Source organism: Dufourea novaeangliae, unplaced genomic scaffold (genome assembly GCF_001272555.1).
Source record: "Dufourea novaeangliae isolate 0120121106 unplaced genomic scaffold, ASM127255v1 scaffold125, whole genome shotgun sequence".
Taxonomy (NCBI): Eukaryota; Metazoa; Arthropoda; class Insecta; order Hymenoptera; family Halictidae; genus Dufourea; species Dufourea novaeangliae.
In genome coordinates, this window is record NW_015374020.1 from 3,480,640 (window position 1) to 3,500,970 (window position 20,331).

Genomic DNA, 20,331 nt, shown 5'->3' on the forward strand with positions numbered 1-20,331 from the left:
AAGATTATTGATAAATTTAGGCCAAATTATGCAGAAACCTACCAGCCCTCAAAATAACAAAAAATCAGTTAAATGCACTAAGGATCCCATAATGTTAAGGGACTGATTTTTTTAGGAACTGAAAGCCCAATACGAGGTCCACAACAATATAAGAGAAGAAGCGAACAACAGCTTCGAGCAAGCCCTCAGGATCATCCCCTTATCCGACGAGATGCTTCAACGACAATTCCACGGCGAGATCCAAGATCGCTGGAACGACGTGTCCCAGCAGATCAACAACATCCAAGAGGAAGTCACCAGGAACATCTCCTCCGAGGAGATATCTTCCAACGAGAAGTTAAAACTTCTCGAACGGGAACTGAACGAGCTACGAATGACGATCGACGGTTTCCACGGTGTTCTGAAGACAGAGGAGGAACTGGACCTCTACATCGAACGTCTGACCGTCCTCTTCGACAGGATCACGTGGATCCAAGACGAGCTGGGTCGACTTGGTCTGTTACCAGTCGCTGAGAACGAGAAAGTCGGTCTTCTGTTGTCATCCGCAAGTCGAATAGAGTCCCAGATCAGCGAGGAATTGGACGCCGCTCAATTACTTCGTGAAAGGCTTCAGGCGATCCAGCGAGGCTTCAGTCGGGTCAGAAAAGCCCATCAACGTCAATCTTCGATATTGGACCAGTGTGAAGGCAGTGAGCGACAAGGAAGCGACGTGGTCGCCGCTGCTGTCGATCGTTGTCAATCGGTCGCTGACGAACTTGGCGTTCTGTGGCAGGACATAATGGGTCTGAGACAGATGCTACATACTTTACCAACTGTTATGAGAGTTTCGGTGTCTCCTGTGAGCGTCGAAAGGGATATATCGAACCTTCAGGATGCACACACCGATCTGGAGGCTAGATGCTCTCGTCTGCTGGCGTTGCTGAAGAACAGGCTCGCCTTGTGGAGACGATTCGAGAGACAGCTGGAAATGGTGCAGCAATCTGTTCAGGAGGCTGACTACATGATGGAGCTGTTGACCGTTCAGGGATCCGTGGATTATGATCGATTGTTAAAGGCCACTGAACGTCTCGAGGTGAGTTTTCGAATTATTGTAATTAGTATAATGGGATGATTGTTGTCGTGAACGTTGATTAATGGGGGGATAGAGTTTCGTGTATTCTTTTGTCACGCGAAAGGAAATTACGATAATTGACCGGGAATTTCAATCGGAGAATGAGTCGATATAGGAAATTGATTATCTCGTAGTACGAAGTTCGTGGAGAAGCATTCGAAGTATTCGAGATTTGTGACACGAACGAGTACGGTACGAACATTCTTCGTACCGTTGACAGAGCACGGAATGCGTTAAAACTTTCAGAAGTTCGAATAACTGGAGCTCGGGGGTATCGAGCGACCCGCATACTTGCAACGGAGCTCTCAATTGTGGTGGAGAAAAATCGCTTTCATTTGCGCGTACAAAAAATATGGAATACCGATCGATTGGGCAATGTGGGCACTAGATGATGCATTGATCTAACGATCTATCCTTCCAGTAATGTAATGATTCATTTTGAAAAATTCAAAATATTCATCGTTACCAATTTCAATGCCAAAATGTGCTCCAGAAATATACTTGTACTAATTATCGATAGTTCTATCGCAATTAGGACAGGAAATATTCAAAACGTCTTACTTTATTAGCCTTAACACTAGAACTACCAAGCAAGTCAAAATGACTTGCCAATCCACTCTTACAACGATGATTAAAATCTTATAACAGTACATTTTCTCAGATCTTTTGTAACTTTCATTACGATACGACATTAAAAAAATTAGTTAATTTATAAATTTGTAAATTTTCAAAAGTTTGCCATATTTATCGATCGGTCGGAAAAGAAATGCGTTTATCGTTGGTAGTTCTAGTGTTAATTAATTTTTTTCCAAATTGGTCCCACCACCTTCAAGAAAAGAACGGCTGACATATTCCGGAAGTGCACCAGTACCAATTACCGATCGGATCGATCGTGCCTCAGAGGACCCGGAAGACGCACTTTCGAAACGCGAGTTAACCTTCGCCACGTGCGAGAGTAGCGCGACGGCGGACCCTGTGGTCGACGCGTGCGCTTTGCACGGTGTTATCGTGGCTCACCTATCAGTGGCACGAGTTCCGTCGTCGCGTTCGCATCGACCGTGCGCGCGCGTTTGAACGGTCAGCACACCGTGTTCCGTTCATCTGGTCGCGAAGTGACTCGTGTTCTTCTGAAATTTTTCCCTTTTTTTTCGTTAATTTTGTGCGTTTACTTGCGATATCGTTGGTCAATGGACGAGTGATATCTGTTCCCCCGTCGGTGGTTTCGCCGACGAACAGAGTACAGTGATCGTGAAATGGAAGAATGAGGAATGATCGACGAAACGGTCGACGATACGTCAGTTCACGGAGGGCCGAGTATGTTTGCGCTCGGCACACAGGATCGGCTGATCGGAAGTAAGCGTTTGGAATATTCATACACACCTCAGCAAGAGCATCTGATGATTCTAGTGTGACCCGTTCGTGACACTCGATTTATTACATTGTTTCCAATGCGTAATAGCACTTTTTCGCTTCTGATTTCGTTTCCTTCGAGTACTATACTGCCGGTTGAGATTCACGTAACGATTTAACGTATTCGTTTAAAAAAGAACACCTATTAATACAAGAATATATAGTAGAAAGTTGATTAAATGTGTGGTGGGAATTCGTCAAGTAATCAGTGTCAGTTTCTTTTTGAAATCTTCAGTTTGTTATGGAGTTCTTTTTTAAAATCCGTAGAGCAATGTCGGTTTTTCTATTGTATACGTTCTGAAAATAATCCATCGATCGAACGTAAGTTTACTTGTGAAACATAAAGCTGGTTGTTCGTTAACATTTTTTTTTTTGACAATTCACGTTTTACTCTTATTTTAAGTACAGAAGTTTTTCCATTTTTGTACACCGTAGTTTCGTTATCCTCCCTCGTAGACGAGGAAATAGAAAAATAGATGAACCGGTAGCAGGCTTTCGAGCGTTTTGTTATTCAACGGTGTCCCGTAGGTCGTAATCCGTTGTACACACAAACGAGGATCAGTAAAAAAATGTACGTATATATATACAATCACATAAAAACAGCTGAGTCGTTTTGGAATAGTCATGGTTACATCTGTCCTTGAACATTTTTAGTTTTGATAGTGCCGATGACTCGTGCTTGTAAAAACTAAACAATTATTAGTGGATTATCTCAGAGAACCGAATGTTGATCTAGAAATAGAATTTCTGAACAAGTTTTTCAGTATTCAAGGATTGTAACAAAAATATGGCAGGTGATTACAGTAATCAGCAACAGGTCTGTCAGAATAAATCGGCCTTGAAGAACGACGGATATCAAGCCTCGCGCATAATTCTTCATTTACATTTCGATTAAGCGACGGTCTACGATTTCGCAAAATTTTTCGATTCCACGTGACGTGAATAATCCAGTGGAATGTCCATATGAACCTTGAAATCTCGATTGCAATAAAAATTGCCGTGTCTAAAGGGGTAAAAGGGTATAATTACATAGATCAGTTCCACTTAAAAATTTATTTCCGAGTCTATCACTGTCATTCGATAAGATCAAATATTATAAAGGTACAGAAAATATTACTCATTTCAAAATTATATTCTGTAAACTTGTAAATACAACGAAACCAGAATTTAAATCGTTAACACTAGAACTACCGACGATAAACGTCTATCTATTAGATCGATGAACATGACAAACTTTTGCAAATATACAAACTTATAAATGAACTAACTACTTCACTTTAATATTGCAATACAATTTTGAAAAGATCTGACAAAATGCATTGTTGTCACAATTTAATCATCATTATTAAAATGTACTAACCAATAATTTTGACAGCTTTGGTAATTCCAGCGTTAAAATACAATTAATTATGACTATCCACTAATTCTAATCCACCGTTATACAGAGAAGAATAAACAAATCTGCACATTATCATCTGGAGCATCGTGGTAAAAGAAAAATAGGATGTTAGAGATAAAACATTTACACTTTCGAAAGTTGTCGCGCTCGAATGTGGCGTATCTGCATCGAAACGGAAGAAAAATGCACGGCCAGACGAGCGACGACTCGCTAATCCACTTTGATATAATTACGCGGAATGACACAAACGACCGAAATGGCTAGATCTGCATACACATGACGCAACGATACGGTATGTAAACTATGCCACGTGGAAAAGCACGGGGGTTTACTTATCCCCCGATCACGCTCGGCGTGTTTACGATTTCCATTCTCGGGCGTTTGCGGCGTTTCCGATTAATGTTTTCGTCATCCGAATTTCTAAGCCCACGGATCCGAGAACGTCGATAAGTCGCGAGCGTGCGTCTAACTGCGCATTTTCATGGACCCCTTTTAAGATCCTTTGCGCAGTTAGCAACGTGCATGTTATCCTTCAATGGCCATCAATCTTTTTAGTAAAAAAGAATATATATATATTCTTTCAACTCCCATCTTGTAAACCAGAAATCGATTAACTCTTTGAAGCACAGGATTTTACAATAAAAAGATACCTAGTGGGACAGTAATTATTTTGAGACAACATCGTTCTGTAACAACGGTTTAGTATAACGAAAAAATCACTATTAATACAAATTAGTAGGATAGATCCTTGACTTCCATTAAAACGAATACCGATATCGTCAAGAAATAGCGGATTACTTATCGTTACACCTAATATTTATCGATGTTCAAGTAGTTTGTTTTTTTTCACAAGACTCGAACGAATTTTCATGTCAGCGGCCGTTCCAACGTAGCGGAAGTTCGAGACCGTCCGCAACTTCCTGTCCGGTTGCTTATCGCGATTCCGCGCCCACAATTCCGGTCGGAGGACCAGACGCGTTCGGCGACTTCCGGTCCGCGGAAAATCGAGCGATCATCGGCTTCGTTGGAATCGACGAGTGTCGCGTTAGACACGTCGCGCGCGTCGTGTCTCGAAATAGACACGGGCGGACCTCGATTATCCGAATTAATCGCGGAAGCCCATTTTGAACACTTCCTGGATTCCTGCGAATTGTTTAGTGTGATGTTTCATAAACGTGATATATTTTAGGCCACGTATATTATATCACAGTATAAAAAAAATATTTATTTCAGACTTCCAGCAATTTTAAAATGCCCTGTAACATTTACTGCACGTTCGATAAGGGTCCTAATACTCATAAACGGAAGCATATTCGACATCTTTTATTAATTTCCATATGTAAAAATAGTAACACAGAGATGCAGGGTCGAAATGGTTCGGTAATCAAGCCGTTAACTTGGCCAGACCATCCAAGTTCCGCGAGTTCGCCAAATATTCCGCACCCCCACGAGAACTGGAGGAACACAGAGATAAACGGGTCATGAAAGTTCGCGTAGGAAGGGGGACTAGTAAGTAAATTTCGCGGTCGGTAGGGTGAACTGGTTAAACCGCGGGCGATTCGATTTCCCGGTCCTGGTTTCGGTGGAAAATTCTCCTCTGGCCAGGTGAACGAACCCGAGTACACGACACAGAATTAGTTCAACCACGCTCTGACCGAATTCGAGAGCCGCCACGAAACGTGTGCCGGTCTCGTGACTCAATATTATTTATAGTTCGTATTTAAGGAAAACCAGCGTACGTGTGTGTGTGTGTGCATTCTTTGGTATAGAACGCGCGCGTCGAGCCGGCTAGCTCAGGCTGGAATCCGATTCGATGGTGCGATATCAAAACGATCGTGCGAACATCGTTGGGAATCTTGCATTCTTCGGGGCGGCTATTTCCTCTTTTTCGCGTCCGTTTGAGAAACTCGAGCCGGTACTCTGACTTGGCGGAATTTCGTAACAGGTTAAAATTCCATTCCCAAGTCCACGTGTTCCGATTATCCACGGATCACCTCTGGACGAATGGAGAAGCTTACTTCCGTTATAGAAGTAAATAGAATTGCATTAGAAATGTATAAAAAAAATAGTGAACATCTAGAAATGATAGAAATGATGGATCTTATTAGATATGGAAAATAACCTCCGACGAACTATCCCATAAGAAATGTCGGCGCCGAACGCGTTAAGCTTTAACGAAACAGGTGATTCCACCTGTCCTCGGTTTAGTGACTCAGTGTAAATGTTAAATATTTTAAATTCTACAAGAGACTAAGGTCAGAGTCTTCAGTTTTCGTAGAATCTCCTTTCCAACTGTTTGCCATGCAAATATCTATTCAATAATTGTACATGCCAATGCCAGCTAATGGTCTGAGTAATAGTTACGATGCTCGTAATTATCTCGAAAATCATCGGCGCAGATAATACGTCCGATCGTTCAATTACTCGTTCCAATAAAACAATAGACCAACGTCCGAACAAACCGTTTCTCCGTGTCCGTTGCTCCCCCTAGTTTCTTTTACGTAACGATCAATGATCGATTCCATAAGATCGCATGGAATCGACGAAACCGTCGTGTATCGCCGTGAAATATCATCGACCGTGCGTCACAGATAATTTTAATCGTTAGCAATAACCGTGGAAACGCGGGCGGTGCAGTTTTCCCCTCTCTGCATAATGTTTATTCTATGTTTACGCGATGAAATCATGACCTCGAATCGCAAATTAAGTGAATTTCAAGCGGCATTGTTTCTTCGCATTTGTTATACGCGACCGAGACATTAACGCCGCGGCTATATTTATAATGGAAAAGAACAAATGTAAAGGCTGGCGACGAGCAATCGTGCGTGGAAAATTAATTAATGTTACATTGAACCCCGAGTCCAATGAAAGAAGCCTCCAGTTCACTTCTTTGATCTGTACCCCTGGAACGCGGGTAAATAAACTGATTAAGTGAACTTGATTGAACCCTCCTTAATTGATACGTGTATCAGCATGGATGGATAAGGGACATAAGACGTTAATAATTTCTAATTTCGTTCGGTCTGTGGTGTATGAGAATTGATGGTGAGAGATACTCTTATTCGTACATTGAATTAGGGGCCTAGTAGACTGTTAACGATCATGTATTGGTGAAATTGTCTAATTTATTAGTAATTTCTGAAGAAAAAAAAAGTACAAAGTCTACTTCTTACCAATCTCTCTATCTTTTATCATCTAACTCCACGAGTTAAGCGTTCGGTAAATTCGCGAGCGCTTAAATCTGGTTCTGGTGACGGAAACGAGCTCTGTACATATAAACGTGTCCGTGTGGTGGTGAGTGTGTGATTATACGAACCGCTCGTTTTTATCTCTCCTCAGGGTCTCAGCGGTGATTTGGGCGCGCGTGAAGTTCTCGTTGGCGAATTGCGTGAGGCTGCCGAACCTCTGCGGGAGGGTTGCGCTGCAGAGGTCCGCGAGAAGGTCGAGGCAGCGGTGAATGAGGCCGTGCAGGCCTGGGAGGACACCAGGGCCGAATTAGATGCCCTTTGCACCAAGTATCAGCACGCGTGCAGATTGTGGGAACAGTACAAAGACTCGAGTGCCGCGGTTAAGGCCTGGGTGGACACGCAGATGGACAGCGTCGCGAACCTGCCACCTGAGGAGGCCGTCAAACACATCAAGGTACGCCTTCGCTAGTTCTCATTTTTTACTCTGTACATTTACGATCGTTGTTATACGGTGGATGTTTATATGATAGTTTCTTGATATGCATAGGTTCTAGGACTAACTTGTGTTGTAAAAATACAATAGGCAATTCAGAGTTTCTTTTTTAATAATAGCATTGGGAAATATCGAATGTTCGGAGAGCCGTCTTTATCGTATCTCTTTGTCATTATTGGCAATCTGTCAAAGAGGCTTTATGTTGTCGTACCCACGACACCTTTTAACAAAAAGTAATGAAATTTTCTATTCACTTAATTTTTTACATTCACTCTAGCTGTATATAAAAGATCACATTTTCTTTAGTTCTGTGACTTATGTAGGTACTCCTCTGTACTTGTTTCTTTTAACGTCTTTATCTTCCATACTTATTTTTAAACCGTATAAAGTACATTTATTGTAAAATCAAGGAAAACGACTAAAGGGTGTGACGGATAGAGATAAAGAGCATAGAAATGACAAAAGTAGAAGGTCCTCTTGATTTTATATTTAATGTTTGAGTCACCAGATAAAATTTTATGTGTATTTAAACCAAGAGAACCGATGTAATCTGTGAAATGAAATTTTTACAGTACGCTTTTCTTTTCAATTGTATTCGCATGCCTACTTGTGTATACGCGTTTCTATGAGTAAGGGATTGTTACAAGTCCGAATCCCTTAAATTCTATTGTGCTCCGTCTGAGCGGTTAATTGTTCCAGCAGGCGTGACTCATCAGTACACACCGGTCAGTGAATTATTCCGAACGTAAGAAGTAAATTCTCAAGAGCAAACGTAGTAAATTAAATCAGTATTTTGTAATGTCCAGTCAAACGAGTGAACGCAGAAATCCTCTGAACAAACATTTTAACGTCTTCAAACATCTTCACTGTATTTTCAATTTAAACATTGTCAGTCACCTCAAAGAGACTCCAATTCCTTATTCCAAGATTATATTATTCCAGTAAAAAGGCAGTTTTTAAAAGTTGGCAACGTATGTACCTAGTATCAACCACCGTTCTTATCACTTGTAAAACAACGATGACATAATGTTCATTATCGAAATGTGGTAACGTTTGTACATATTGCCAAACCAGCCAGGCTGTCTATCACGCCCAGATAACCGTTGAATTTCGGTATATCTAAGAATCATCAACGCGATTAGATGGATTAGTTTCTAAGTTTTTTGCTTATTAATATTTTTTTCGAACTACCGACGATAAAATCAGAAATTAACTAATTTCTTCACTTTCATATTTCAATAAAGGTTGTAAAAGATCTGTGAAAATGCATTATTGTAGCATCTGATTCATCAGTCATTACTTTATGAAATATTTAATGTCCAGTGCCGAGGAGCCATCGAACACTCACCAAGAATTTACTGCAAGTACATACAAATCAAAAATTTCTTGAACGCTAAAAATGAATTTGCCCAGCAAAAGGTTAACAGTATTGGCAATCGCTTAATCGCACCCCACCCCTAAGAATCATCCCCCGAAATCATCCAGAACGCTTACGTGGCTGCGCTTCATCCTCTGAATGGGGTCCCTTGAGGGAGGGAAGGGGTGGGTTAGTGTCATCGCCCCCGCCCCCGTCGCGTCACGAAGCAGACCGTGCGTCGTCGAACCGACTATTCACCCTAACGCAAGTGCGCCCCGAAACGTGACTCCGCTGGAGGGTAGGTCGTTGGAATACAGGGCAAGAGGGTCCCCCCCACTCGGTGTCGGGGTGGATGCGCATCGATCCCCGGAGAGACGCGAACTCACGCCCTGATATCGCTGCTATTCATTTTTATCGTACAAACATACGCCGCAAACAGATACCACCGTGAAACACGCGTGTGGCATAAGGCCGATTTCGCAACGTTCCCATTCGTCACGCCGGATTATGTGCTTTTTCTCGTGTACGCGTTGTCGGCTGGCCAGCAGTACCCCAGCTTCCGGCCGATCGAGAATCCGAGGCATGTGCTACTACGTCACGGGACGACACGTGTTCACGGGCAGCGCTACGTCCGTCGCGGGTAGACGCTGCGCGGCGTGACCGCGATCTGTGTAAAGAAAAAAAAAAGGAAGAAAATAGTTGACGAGATGAACGTTGACCTAAATTGAGAGTGTATCATGTGCACGCCCGAGGAGATAAAGGTATATATATAGGATCGAAGGATCACCCTGTATATCGATCCGTTCCTTCTTTTTTTTCGCTTGGGGAAGGCATCGAGGGGATGAGACCCCCTTTCATTCTTCTTCTCCCTAGCACAGTGTGTGTATCCTTGTCTCTGCTACGGTTATTACCCTTTTCTTCCCTTTGTTAGTCCTGTAGCTACAGTGGCTGGTTCTGACGGGATGTTTACTTTCGTTTTTTGCTGTGGAACGAGTTTCGTATGTGTAGTTGGTGGTTTTCCCTTAACTGGTGGGGGTGCGGTCTGAGGAAACCCTGTGAATATTTTTGGAGTATTTTATTTTTATTTGATTGCTCACAGGGGAACTATCAAAGCGTCAGAATAATCGGTTCGTGAACTCTGGGGAAAATTATTTTAAAATGTCATAATTAAACTGCGGACGTTTATGCATTTATAACATCCCTTAACTTGGAAAATACAATGAAGTAAGGGTTTTAATACAGTTTAATACTATTTATGTGTTATTGCTAACGTAGTTAAGCATCTAGTATAGAATTCCAAATTCGTATTAATTTAACGATTTGCAATATGTTTGACAAGTTGTCCCTTGTACCAACATGATACAAATAGAAATACATTCGTCTTCGGTAGTTTTAGTGTGAAAGTGGCGTTTGTTTGGTCGAAACAACTAGCTGTGTAATAAGTAATAAGATTTCTGCACTGAGTAATAAGATTTTCGTAATAAATAATGAGATTTCCGCCTCACCAATTAAGGGTTAACAAAAAATGCAATTGACACAACGACTTCGATCTGACGTATTATCCTTGTTTGCGGTTTCACCATTTTCTTCTTGACGTTTCCGCCGGTGTGGCAGATGTGTGGTCTCATAGATGGTTCTTGAAAGAGTTCCTTTGTGCGCGTAAAGAAGGTTTATATATACATACATTTTTTTAATATCTAACCGGAAGTGCAGTGTGTGATTCCGTCGTTCAGTTTGGTGTTATCATTACCCGGTTGTTCACTATTTTCTCTCTATTGTTACGGAGTGTCCACTGTATAATTCCGCGAGAGGAACGTTCCATACTTTCTTTCCTCGCGTAGCGAAGGAGATTCGTTTCTGTAATATCTAATCAGAAGAGTGTGGTGGATTCTACGTTTCAGTCGTGTGTGACGCAACGAACTGGAATAGAGTTTCTGTGAAACCTTTTGTGCCACAGTGAACTCTACTAAATCCTAGTTTATATTTACTTCTCACGGTACGGGCATCGAAATACACAGGATACGTGCCTCGAGATCGGAGTTGAGCAGAATTTTAATCGTATAATATCTAGTGAAAAGAAATAAAATCCATGATATCTAGAAACTCGTCTCTACGGTCTAAGCAAAATATTTTTCTTGTTTTAACAGTTGAAATTTCCAACTAATTTCTTATCTTTCGTTCAGTATATTCAGACCTGCTTATCTCAAGATGCATAACGCGCGAAGATAAGGAAGGTTTATGGCGTTGATAACGATATTTAATTGCAGTTCTATGGTTTCCAGTGATTTTAAACAGTGAACTGTGGTAAACGAGTGTCATTATGTGGATAGAATACGCGTATTTGGACTGAATCGAATTGCATCTGGCGTGGGCATCTGTCATTCGTAGTTGTCACGCTTTTTTCTACGACACTGCTCTGTCTCTCTCCCGTTCATTCATTCGTCCATTCACTTCTGCGCACGTCATCCATTCACGTGCTACCGCGTGTACGTGTGTGTGTACGTCATGGTCGGTTCGTATCATAGATGAAATATGCATTCAGTATGCGTTCCGAACGATGCAACGCTCGTTCTGTCTCTGATGCACGAGTTTTCGAAACAAGCTGCGAAGTATTCCCCTTTTCAAAAAACCAACGATACTATGTCTTTCTTTAGGGTATCTTCGTGCTGTCACTGCTTAGTTAGATGGCTTTGAGAATTGTTAGAGTGAATAATAAATTAAAATAACGATCTATGAAGCTATTAATCAGGTTGTTGTCCCTGGAATACTATTAATTCGATTTATAATTGCTTCAATTACTGCAGACTGTAACCTCTGTTAAGATATAGAAATGATTGAAGAAACTTGACAAGTTTTTATGTACTAATAAAGGTAACAGAACATCTAAACCTGTTTCGAAAGGCCATTCATTTTCCACTTGACGATAACACCTAATCAGTTTAAAGCTTTTAATAAATTACAGTCACTCTGTGTTAAGATAAAATTATTCTGTTGCATGAAAGAATCGCTATCTCACCTGCAGACACTTTCTTTCGCTATGAATAGTACACACGCGATAACACCTCACCGTGTAAAGAGACGCTTTAAATATTTATGAGGAAACAGTGACCAGGATATGTACGCGTGACAGAGTTTCTCTGACGGTTGGAGAAGGTGAGACAGGCTCACTTTGCTCTGGATGTCTGAACTAGAACAGATTCTTCAATAATTGAGCTACTCTGATTTTATAAATATCTACAGTAAACCCTCGATGAGTGTCCGAAGGCTCCTCAGCATTGCCAAGGAGAGGTCACTATGTATAACCCTGACTTTTCAATGACTTTTACCACAATGATCGAGCTTGGAATTCTGATGTCAATAATATTTGTTACACTCGCATATAGTCATTAATTTTAAAAATATTTAACATTAATATCTCGTTAACGAAGCCCAAACGAAAGATTTTTGGACGAAGATTTTTAAGAGTTGGTCGATTCTATTTTACAGATTTGCGAGGAGACGATGGCCGAGCACAAGGAAAGGCTGGTGGAGCTTCGAGGCCTGGTGGCCCAGATCGCGTCTGACGTCGGTCTGGACGCGAGCGGCCCGTTGCACTGCGAGGTGGAGGCCCTCGGACAACGTCTCGAAGACATCCGCGAGACCTTGTCCTGTCTCGCGGACGCGGCGGACGCCCGCGCCCTAAACCAGGAGCTCGCGCGGGGCGATCTATGCCAGACGAAAAATTTCCTGGACTCGGTCCAACAGGCAAGTAATTATATAATCTTTTCGCGGGCCGATTCTCGTGCGCCGACGAAACACCCGAGACAGGCGTGATTAACCGACTGTTTCGTGTTTTTCTTTTCTTTTTGTTCTTTCTTTCATCGCCACCCCTTTGCGGCGCATCGCCAGCCGCATTTTGGGCGCAGTCAGGCGATGGATAAAATATGTTGAGGATAGGAGATTTGGACTAGATTCTTGTAATTATGTATGGAGGTTCTGGTAATTTCAAAGGAGGATAGCATGCGTTGTGGGAGTTTGATTGGGGAATTAATTATGCATACAGGGTAGGACATTGAGGATTATCGACCCCTAGATCTGTATTATAACCACATGGCGTTGGAGTCATCTGACAGGAGTGATGGTAGTTATATCAGGGAACAGTAGGAATTATAGCTCATAAGAGAAAGTTAAGTAGAACTAGAGCTCATGATTGATGGAACAATAACTCTGTATTCTGTTACGATATAATAAAATTCACGGAATCGGTACTGTATACAAATTCTTTCCAATCAATTTTAGCACATTACTTTTATCAAATCTTCGTAGGATAATATTTTGTTCTTGTTTTAATTATCAGACCTGGTCCCATAATTTTGGCTGGTAGTGTATGTTCAGCCACCCAACAAAAGCTACTTGTACAGAAATGATTTTACTCCTTCTGTGAATTTCTAATAAAAAGAATCAATGAAACATCGACGTCCAGTCGTCGTCTGGTGAAGAGTAGACACATAAACTGCATCGTAAATCTCAGTGCGTGCTGAATGATGCATTCCCGGTCAACTTTCCCCCGACGAAAATTCGTAAACAGTAGCCCCGTTTCATAAATATTTTGACCGTGTACATGGGTATCGATGGAAAACGTGTTGATACGGACGCTTCGCGTCGTATGGTTAGCAGGGCCGACGTGTTTATTTAAATTAGCGCCAGACGCCACTGGGAGCTTCTCTTCACCAACTGAGGTCACTGGCTCGACACAACATTAAAATTTGTAAGGAAACCATGCCTATCAGTACAAGTTATTAGAAATCCTTCAGACAGTATACGCTCTGACAGTTACACACTCTGACGGTGCCATTAGCGTCCAAATTCCAACCTGTGTTACCACGTTTTAATTATCGTAGTCCGAGCTTCGTTAAAATTCTAGGTATTCCGATTGTGATCTCTTCAGTGTCGTATATTCTTCGAACAATTATCAATAGATTCTTCTCTTAAGTATCTCATTAAGTTCAGGAGAAAATAGAAAACTCGTTGGGTTCGATAAAAGTTTTGTTTTTATTGTATTTCACATAAAATCACATTGTATTCAGATAAATAATATTTTTTACCGAGGAAAATTAAGTGTGAGTGGTGATTTTAAGGTGTTTGGACTTTCACTCTTCTGTTTCTTTGAAAAATAAATCTCAAGGTACGATAAATTATGTTAGATTTGGTCATACTACAATCATATTAAGTTTTTCAAAATTCAGATTACAAAATCGGTTCAGAAAAATAACGGAAAGACGTTGAACGGAAACGCCACGGTTCGACGTTAAGGAATCGCGTAAAGATTCACGGATTGCCTCTAGGCGCGATGTCTGAATTCCACGGGGAGCAACGTTTCTGAGAAACGAGGGGTTCTAAAGCCGTAAGTTTCATATGCTGAAGAACGACGTGTACGCGGCTTTCCCGTTCTCTTATTCTGGCCTTCAGCGGATTCGTCTGGAGCGCACGAAATGCCTCGAATCGTACACCGTCGCCGTTTCGTTTTCTTCGCGGACTGCATAACGCCTAACACCTGCACAATTCAACATTCCACGTCAATCCGGGTACATTCGCAATTTTAGAAGTTTACAGGTTACAGAATATTCTATATCCGAATTATTGGTCTAAAACTATTTTTTACACAACTATTAGAGGATAAACTTAAGAAATGATTTAAGCACCATTCGAATGCATAATAATAAATTCAGATCAAATCAACATTACAGACCCAATAATATACCAATTTATTATTTAGTAAATGTTTAACTCTTATATTATTATACGTTATTAAACTCAATTATTATTCTTTGTTATACAAATAAGCAAAAATACAAGTTCAAGATAATAACTTTTTTAACTGGTTGAAAGTAGCAAAAACCACCTTACCAATTATGACCTTAAAACCGGCCTTACCATTCGAGGGTTGAACATCAGACCCTCTGAAACCCAGTTCGCCCCAATCGCGATCCTCCGCTACAAATTGCCTCTCCACTAAATCTTTTTACGACCAGTTCGAACCTCGTGATTCGAGAGTGGTTAAAAAGAAACCGTGGTGTGGCGCGTGTTACGAAAACTCCCCGGGTGATGGTTATTTTTATTATCGTACAAGGTTGCCCCGGAACCGTAGCTGACGGAATAGAGGACCTTGGCCGATACGTTGTTCCCGTCATCGTTCGGATTAATAAAAAAAAAAAATACAGTTAAAGCACCAGGATCAGTGTTTCATTCGAGCCCTTGATGAAGTTAGTTGCAATGTTGCAAAACCTGTTGAAAAAATAACTCCACCAGGCCACGGTTTACACCCAAAAGCCTCAACAGTAATAACACTATTTCTTTAACCACTCGAAACGACGATATCGTTTTTCGTACGCGTCCATCAGTTTCCGGCGTGCTATTGGGTGCTTGGCACAGGCCCCGCGGATCATTAGCTCCGCACGCGCGTTTACATTTTAATCGCGATAGTTCCGAAACAATTTGTTGTGTCAAGGCCGCGAAGGGCTTAAAAGCTTGATAAGGGGTTGGTGGTGGGGGCTGGCAATTACATCAGTCACGAAATCCGCAACAGCTGAAAATCCAACGGCCGTGCACCCGGAGCCAGCAGCAGCACTCTTTGGCGAAACTTTCGACGCGCCCACCTTCGATTCCACCGCCACACCGTTCGCGTTTCCGATCGAATTTACGGCCGAATCGGCGACTACGATTCGACTATGCCGACGGGAAATCCCCAAGGACGTCCGAGAACCGCGAATAGACGTAAGTAGGTGTTGCTCGGACGAGGCTGGAGTTTGCTGGAACATCGATAGGGGGTGGGGGGACAGGTGAACGCGATCGAGTGGAGCACCGTTGATGTAGGGAGAAGAGATTGGATTATTAACTATGAAACTTCTCCGCTGTTATCTGTTCGAGGGTATAGAGACACTTATGTAAGATCGATTAAACTCGTGGATTCGAATAGAGCAGTACACATCAATATACTGCTGCGATGAATGGAAAACGAAAGATGTCCTCAAATGTTAATATACAAAACCGAGAAATAAATCTTATAAATCTGACCATTTCAATGAAAGCTAAAAAAACATTGACGGAACCAAAAACAAAAAATCGACACTAAAGAAAACCTTTGAACTAATCCCAATGAATTCTTCTGTTCCCTTTCAGAGCCTTACCGCAGTGAACCAAGGCGAGTCGAAGGAACAGTTGAAGGTTCTCCGGAATCACCTACTCGCTTTGACCTGCACCGAACCGCAGCTGCAGTCCATCAAGGAATGCAGCCTGGAGGTGACCACGCAAGAGCCTTCAGTGGTGGAGGTGTTGCAGCTTTGGCAGAAGGTCTTCAGGGAGACGTTCCAGCAGTATCACCGATTGTCCACTCGTCTGGTGAAAACGCAGGACGGCGCCACAGCGTTGAAGCTCTGGCAGGAGTACCTGACCCACGTGCAGGACTTCCTGTCGAATGGGGTGCCCAGCGACTATAACGGGCTCTCGGAGCACAGGAACCTTTGCGAGGTTCATCGGAACCTCCTGACCGATCAACAGAATCTCATTCTAACCGTGAGAGCCGAGGAAGGCGGAAATCTCTCGACCACGGAACAGTTTAACATACTAACGAATCTCCACAACGAGACGTTGGCCAGGATAATGGAAAGGCACGCGGCGGTACGAGACAGGTTGGCTGCGTGGGACAGATACAAGCAGGACCAGAGCAAGCTGCTGACCTGGCTGAAGGAGATCGAGAGGGAACGGGGACAGTTACATCTCAGGTTCATCCACCTTAGAAGGCTGGATAAGATCCTCCAAAGGATACAGACCCTGCTGGACAAGCTACCTCAAGGTGAAGCTCAGTTGGAGTCCCTTCAGGAGCAACAGGAATCTTTGCTCGTCAACTGCGACGAGGCATTGGCTGTGTCCATTCGAATGGAGCTAGCGGCTGACGCTCAACGGATCGCTAACCTGAGCGCCAGTTTAGAAACCTGGAGGGACTTCATTCAAAGGATACAGAGACTACATGGGGAGTATGAGGAACAAACTAAGACGATCAGCACAGCGTTCGATGAAATTGGTCAAATATTCAGCACAGCTTTCCACGCGAAATCCGCCAGTTTATCGAGAATCAAGGAGCAATTGGAATCCGTGCAACAGCTCCAGACCAGGCTGTCCAATATGAGTCCAGAATTAGAGTCCCTTGGAGTCATCACGGAGCAGTTGAGGGAGTGTCTGAGCCCCTCGGATATGAAGACGTTGAACCAACAACGATCGTTGTTGTGTCAACAGCACGGCGATCTGGAACACCAGGCGGCGTTGTTGGTCTACAGGTTGGAGGAACGTGGCGGGTTGTACGATCGTTGGAAGGACCGATTGGGTAGGATGTTGACGTGGATGGAGGAGACTGAGATTCAGATCCAGAACTGCGACACGATCACTCCGAACGAACCGGAGGAGACACTGAAGAGGCTGGAATGCGAGCTGCAGGCAGAGATCGCCCTGAAGCAACGTGATCTCTCGTGGTTGCAGAACACCGGTCACGATCTGATCGTGGTCACGGAAGAAAGGGAAAGGGAACAGTTGCAACGATCGTTGGATGAGGTGAACGAGAGGTGGGATCGTTTGTTGGCTACAGGGAAGGCCAGAGCCACGCAACTGGTCGATCTTATGAGGCGGATGAGCGCGTTGGAGAAACGGATAAACGAGCTGAGGAGCTGGCTGGCCAGCGTCGAATCTCAGCTGTCAGAGACGTTCGTGATCGAGACGATCCAGCAGAGCTGCATCGACGAGAAGCTCGAGGATCACAAACACTTGCAGAAGATGATCGAGGCAGAGAACAGGAACATCAGCGAAGTGTTGAGCTTCTGCCAGGCGTTGCTGAACGAGTGCGACGCCTGCAAGGTGTCCTTCAACACGGACGCGATCAAAAATGGAATGGAGGGTCTAGAACGTAGATGGAAGGCCACGTGCGTGAAATCGGCAGAGAGGAAGAAGAAGATCGTGCAAGCGTGGAAGATACTGCAAGAGTTACGGAAGATCAAGGCTGAGAACGAAGGCTGGCTCGGCGAGACTGATAAAGCTCTCGTGGACCTGGAACACGGTCTGGACGAGGTCTCGAAAGAGGAAGCTGGTAGGATCATCGAGAGGGCCAAGATCATTGCGGACGATGTGGAATTACGTGATCCAGTGATCAAGATAATCGAGGAGAACTTCGGACGCCTAGCGCGTACGGGTTTAGAACCAGATAATCTAAAGTCTCTTATCAGTGATATTAGACTGCTTATCGATAAGTGGCAAACGTTGGAGCCTAGAATCAATGCTGTTCTACTGACGCTCGAGCAAGGTCGGAAGAATTATCGGGACTTCATTACGGTGCACGGCGCGGCGGTTGTCGGACTGACGCAGGTCGACATCCGACTGACCACGATCCAACACCTTGCCACGCCTGAACAAAAGGCTTCGGTACGACGCAGGCAACAACAACTGAACGAGATCGAGGAGGAGCTCAGAACATTCAACGTCACGCTGCAGAGAGCAGACGAGTTGGCGTTGAAAGTGATGCAAGAGTGTCATCCGAGCGACGTACCGAACGTTCAGGAACTAGTGGACGAGTATCAGCTTCTGTGGAAGGACATCGCGAACAGGGTGGCATCTTTGAGAGCTGAAATCGAGGGACAGGAAAAGCTTGAAGTCGACGAGGCTGTCCAAGTGGAGACTTTAAAGTTCGAGCAAGACACCGCCGTGCAAGTGGACACTTTGCCCAGGTTATTGAGAATGACATCCAGTGACGCGTATTTGATGGAGCTGGAGGCTGCGCTCGTCGAATGCAGCGACGCTTTGGACACGTTGGAAGCGGCTGTCACGCCGGATCCTGTCGCTGGATCTGGACTTAACGCAGCTGCGAAGAATATTGTAAGTGGATCAAACGAATCTCTCGGCACTTCGAAGGCTCCTCGGCACTGAGAAAGAGGTCCCCAGGTGTAATGCTGATTTTTTAATTAAGTCTAGTACAGTAATTGAGCTTGGAATTCTGAAGCAATGATGTCTGTTTCAGCCACATATGGCCATTAGTTTATGAAATATTTCATGTTCAGTGCTGAGGAACCTTCGAACACTCGTAGAGGATTTACTGTATCGTTTATCATCGTTAAAATTTTGTAATTTCGTAGAGTAAACTGATTGGAAGCTGTCAGTCGTCTATCGAACTGGTTCGACATCTCCACGGATTGCTGATAGAGGATGGAAAATTGAGTCCCCAGGCTGCGAAAGGTAACGAGGTGGCGGAGTTGACGAACAGATACGAAGACCTACTCCAGCTGGCGAGAACACGGGAACAACAGATCAGAGAACTCAGGTAGAACCCTGTACCGAACAATTGTTCTGATTGTTTAATTGCGACTGTTGCACGGTGGACGTTCTCCAATTCGAACCATTGAGCCAATATTAAGCGAGAAATTTTTTTCACACACAGGTCACCTAACACCGACGTATACACATCCCCCTGCGATCAGTGAGTGTTCCCCCTTTCGCACTAACAGTTTCTCGTTGACGATCATTAACGTTCTCCATTCATTTTAACACACACTTTTTCCTCTGCCCGTTTCACGTCGAAGCAGCGAACTGTTCATTTAAACGAAATACAGTAAAAGTTGGATTAGTACCAGTTGTTTTATATTGACAGCAATTTTGTTTCTTAGTCTTGATTGACGAAAATTTTATTTTTTATTCCATAGCGATAACGGCAGGCTGACCTGTCCCCTGTGCTCCCGCCGCAATTGGGCGCAATTGGAGAACGATCTATGGCGGCTGGAGAAGTGGCTAGAATTCGCGGAAGGCACGCAAAGCGAGCAACACTGTCCGCCCAGCAATATCGATCAGCTCGAGGATGTGATTAGGGATCATCGTGAATTCTTATTGGATTTGGACAGCCACAAGAGCATTCTCGCGAGCCTGAACACGGTCGGGGCCCATCTGGCCGATCACAAGGAGGAAACGCGACGAGCGACGCAACTCAGAGAGAGATTGGTGATCACGAACGATAGGTGGGACAAAGTGTGCGTACAGGCCGCACACTGGCAGGAACAACTGCAGGTCGCGCTGATGTCGAATCATCAATTCCACCGTATCATAGAGGAAATGGTTACCTGGCTGGAGAAAACGGAAGTCAGTATAAGGGCCAGCGAGCCGGTTGACTTGACCGAGTCGCAGGAAATTATGAAGGCGAAGTATAATAAGTTCAGGTACGTTAAGATATTGTGTGTCTAAATCTTATTACTTGGCTACTTAATGGAATGGACTGTTCTATGGAAGTTCTAACGAAATCAAAGCAATTTACAATAAAATTTGGACCTTCAGAAATTAAAATTTTTTTCATGAAAATTTGGAACTTTG

General features: G+C 43.4%; 1 protein-coding gene across 1 annotated transcript in view; it reads left to right on the forward strand.

The window, feature by feature from the left end:
* Window positions 1-20,331, forward strand: part of LOC107188936 — a 49,497-nt gene that overhangs the window by 27,548 nt on the left and 1,618 nt on the right. The window contains exons 9-14 of the mRNA XM_015577336.1: window positions 116-1,072; window positions 7,260-7,562; window positions 12,445-12,702; window positions 16,117-18,852; window positions 19,110-19,294; window positions 19,674-20,180. Coding sequence (XP_015432822.1) covers window positions 116-1,072; window positions 7,260-7,562; window positions 12,445-12,702; window positions 16,117-18,852; window positions 19,110-19,294; window positions 19,674-20,180 — 4,946 coding nt within the window. The remainder of the gene's footprint in view (window positions 1-115; window positions 1,073-7,259; window positions 7,563-12,444; window positions 12,703-16,116; window positions 18,853-19,109; window positions 19,295-19,673; window positions 20,181-20,331) is intronic.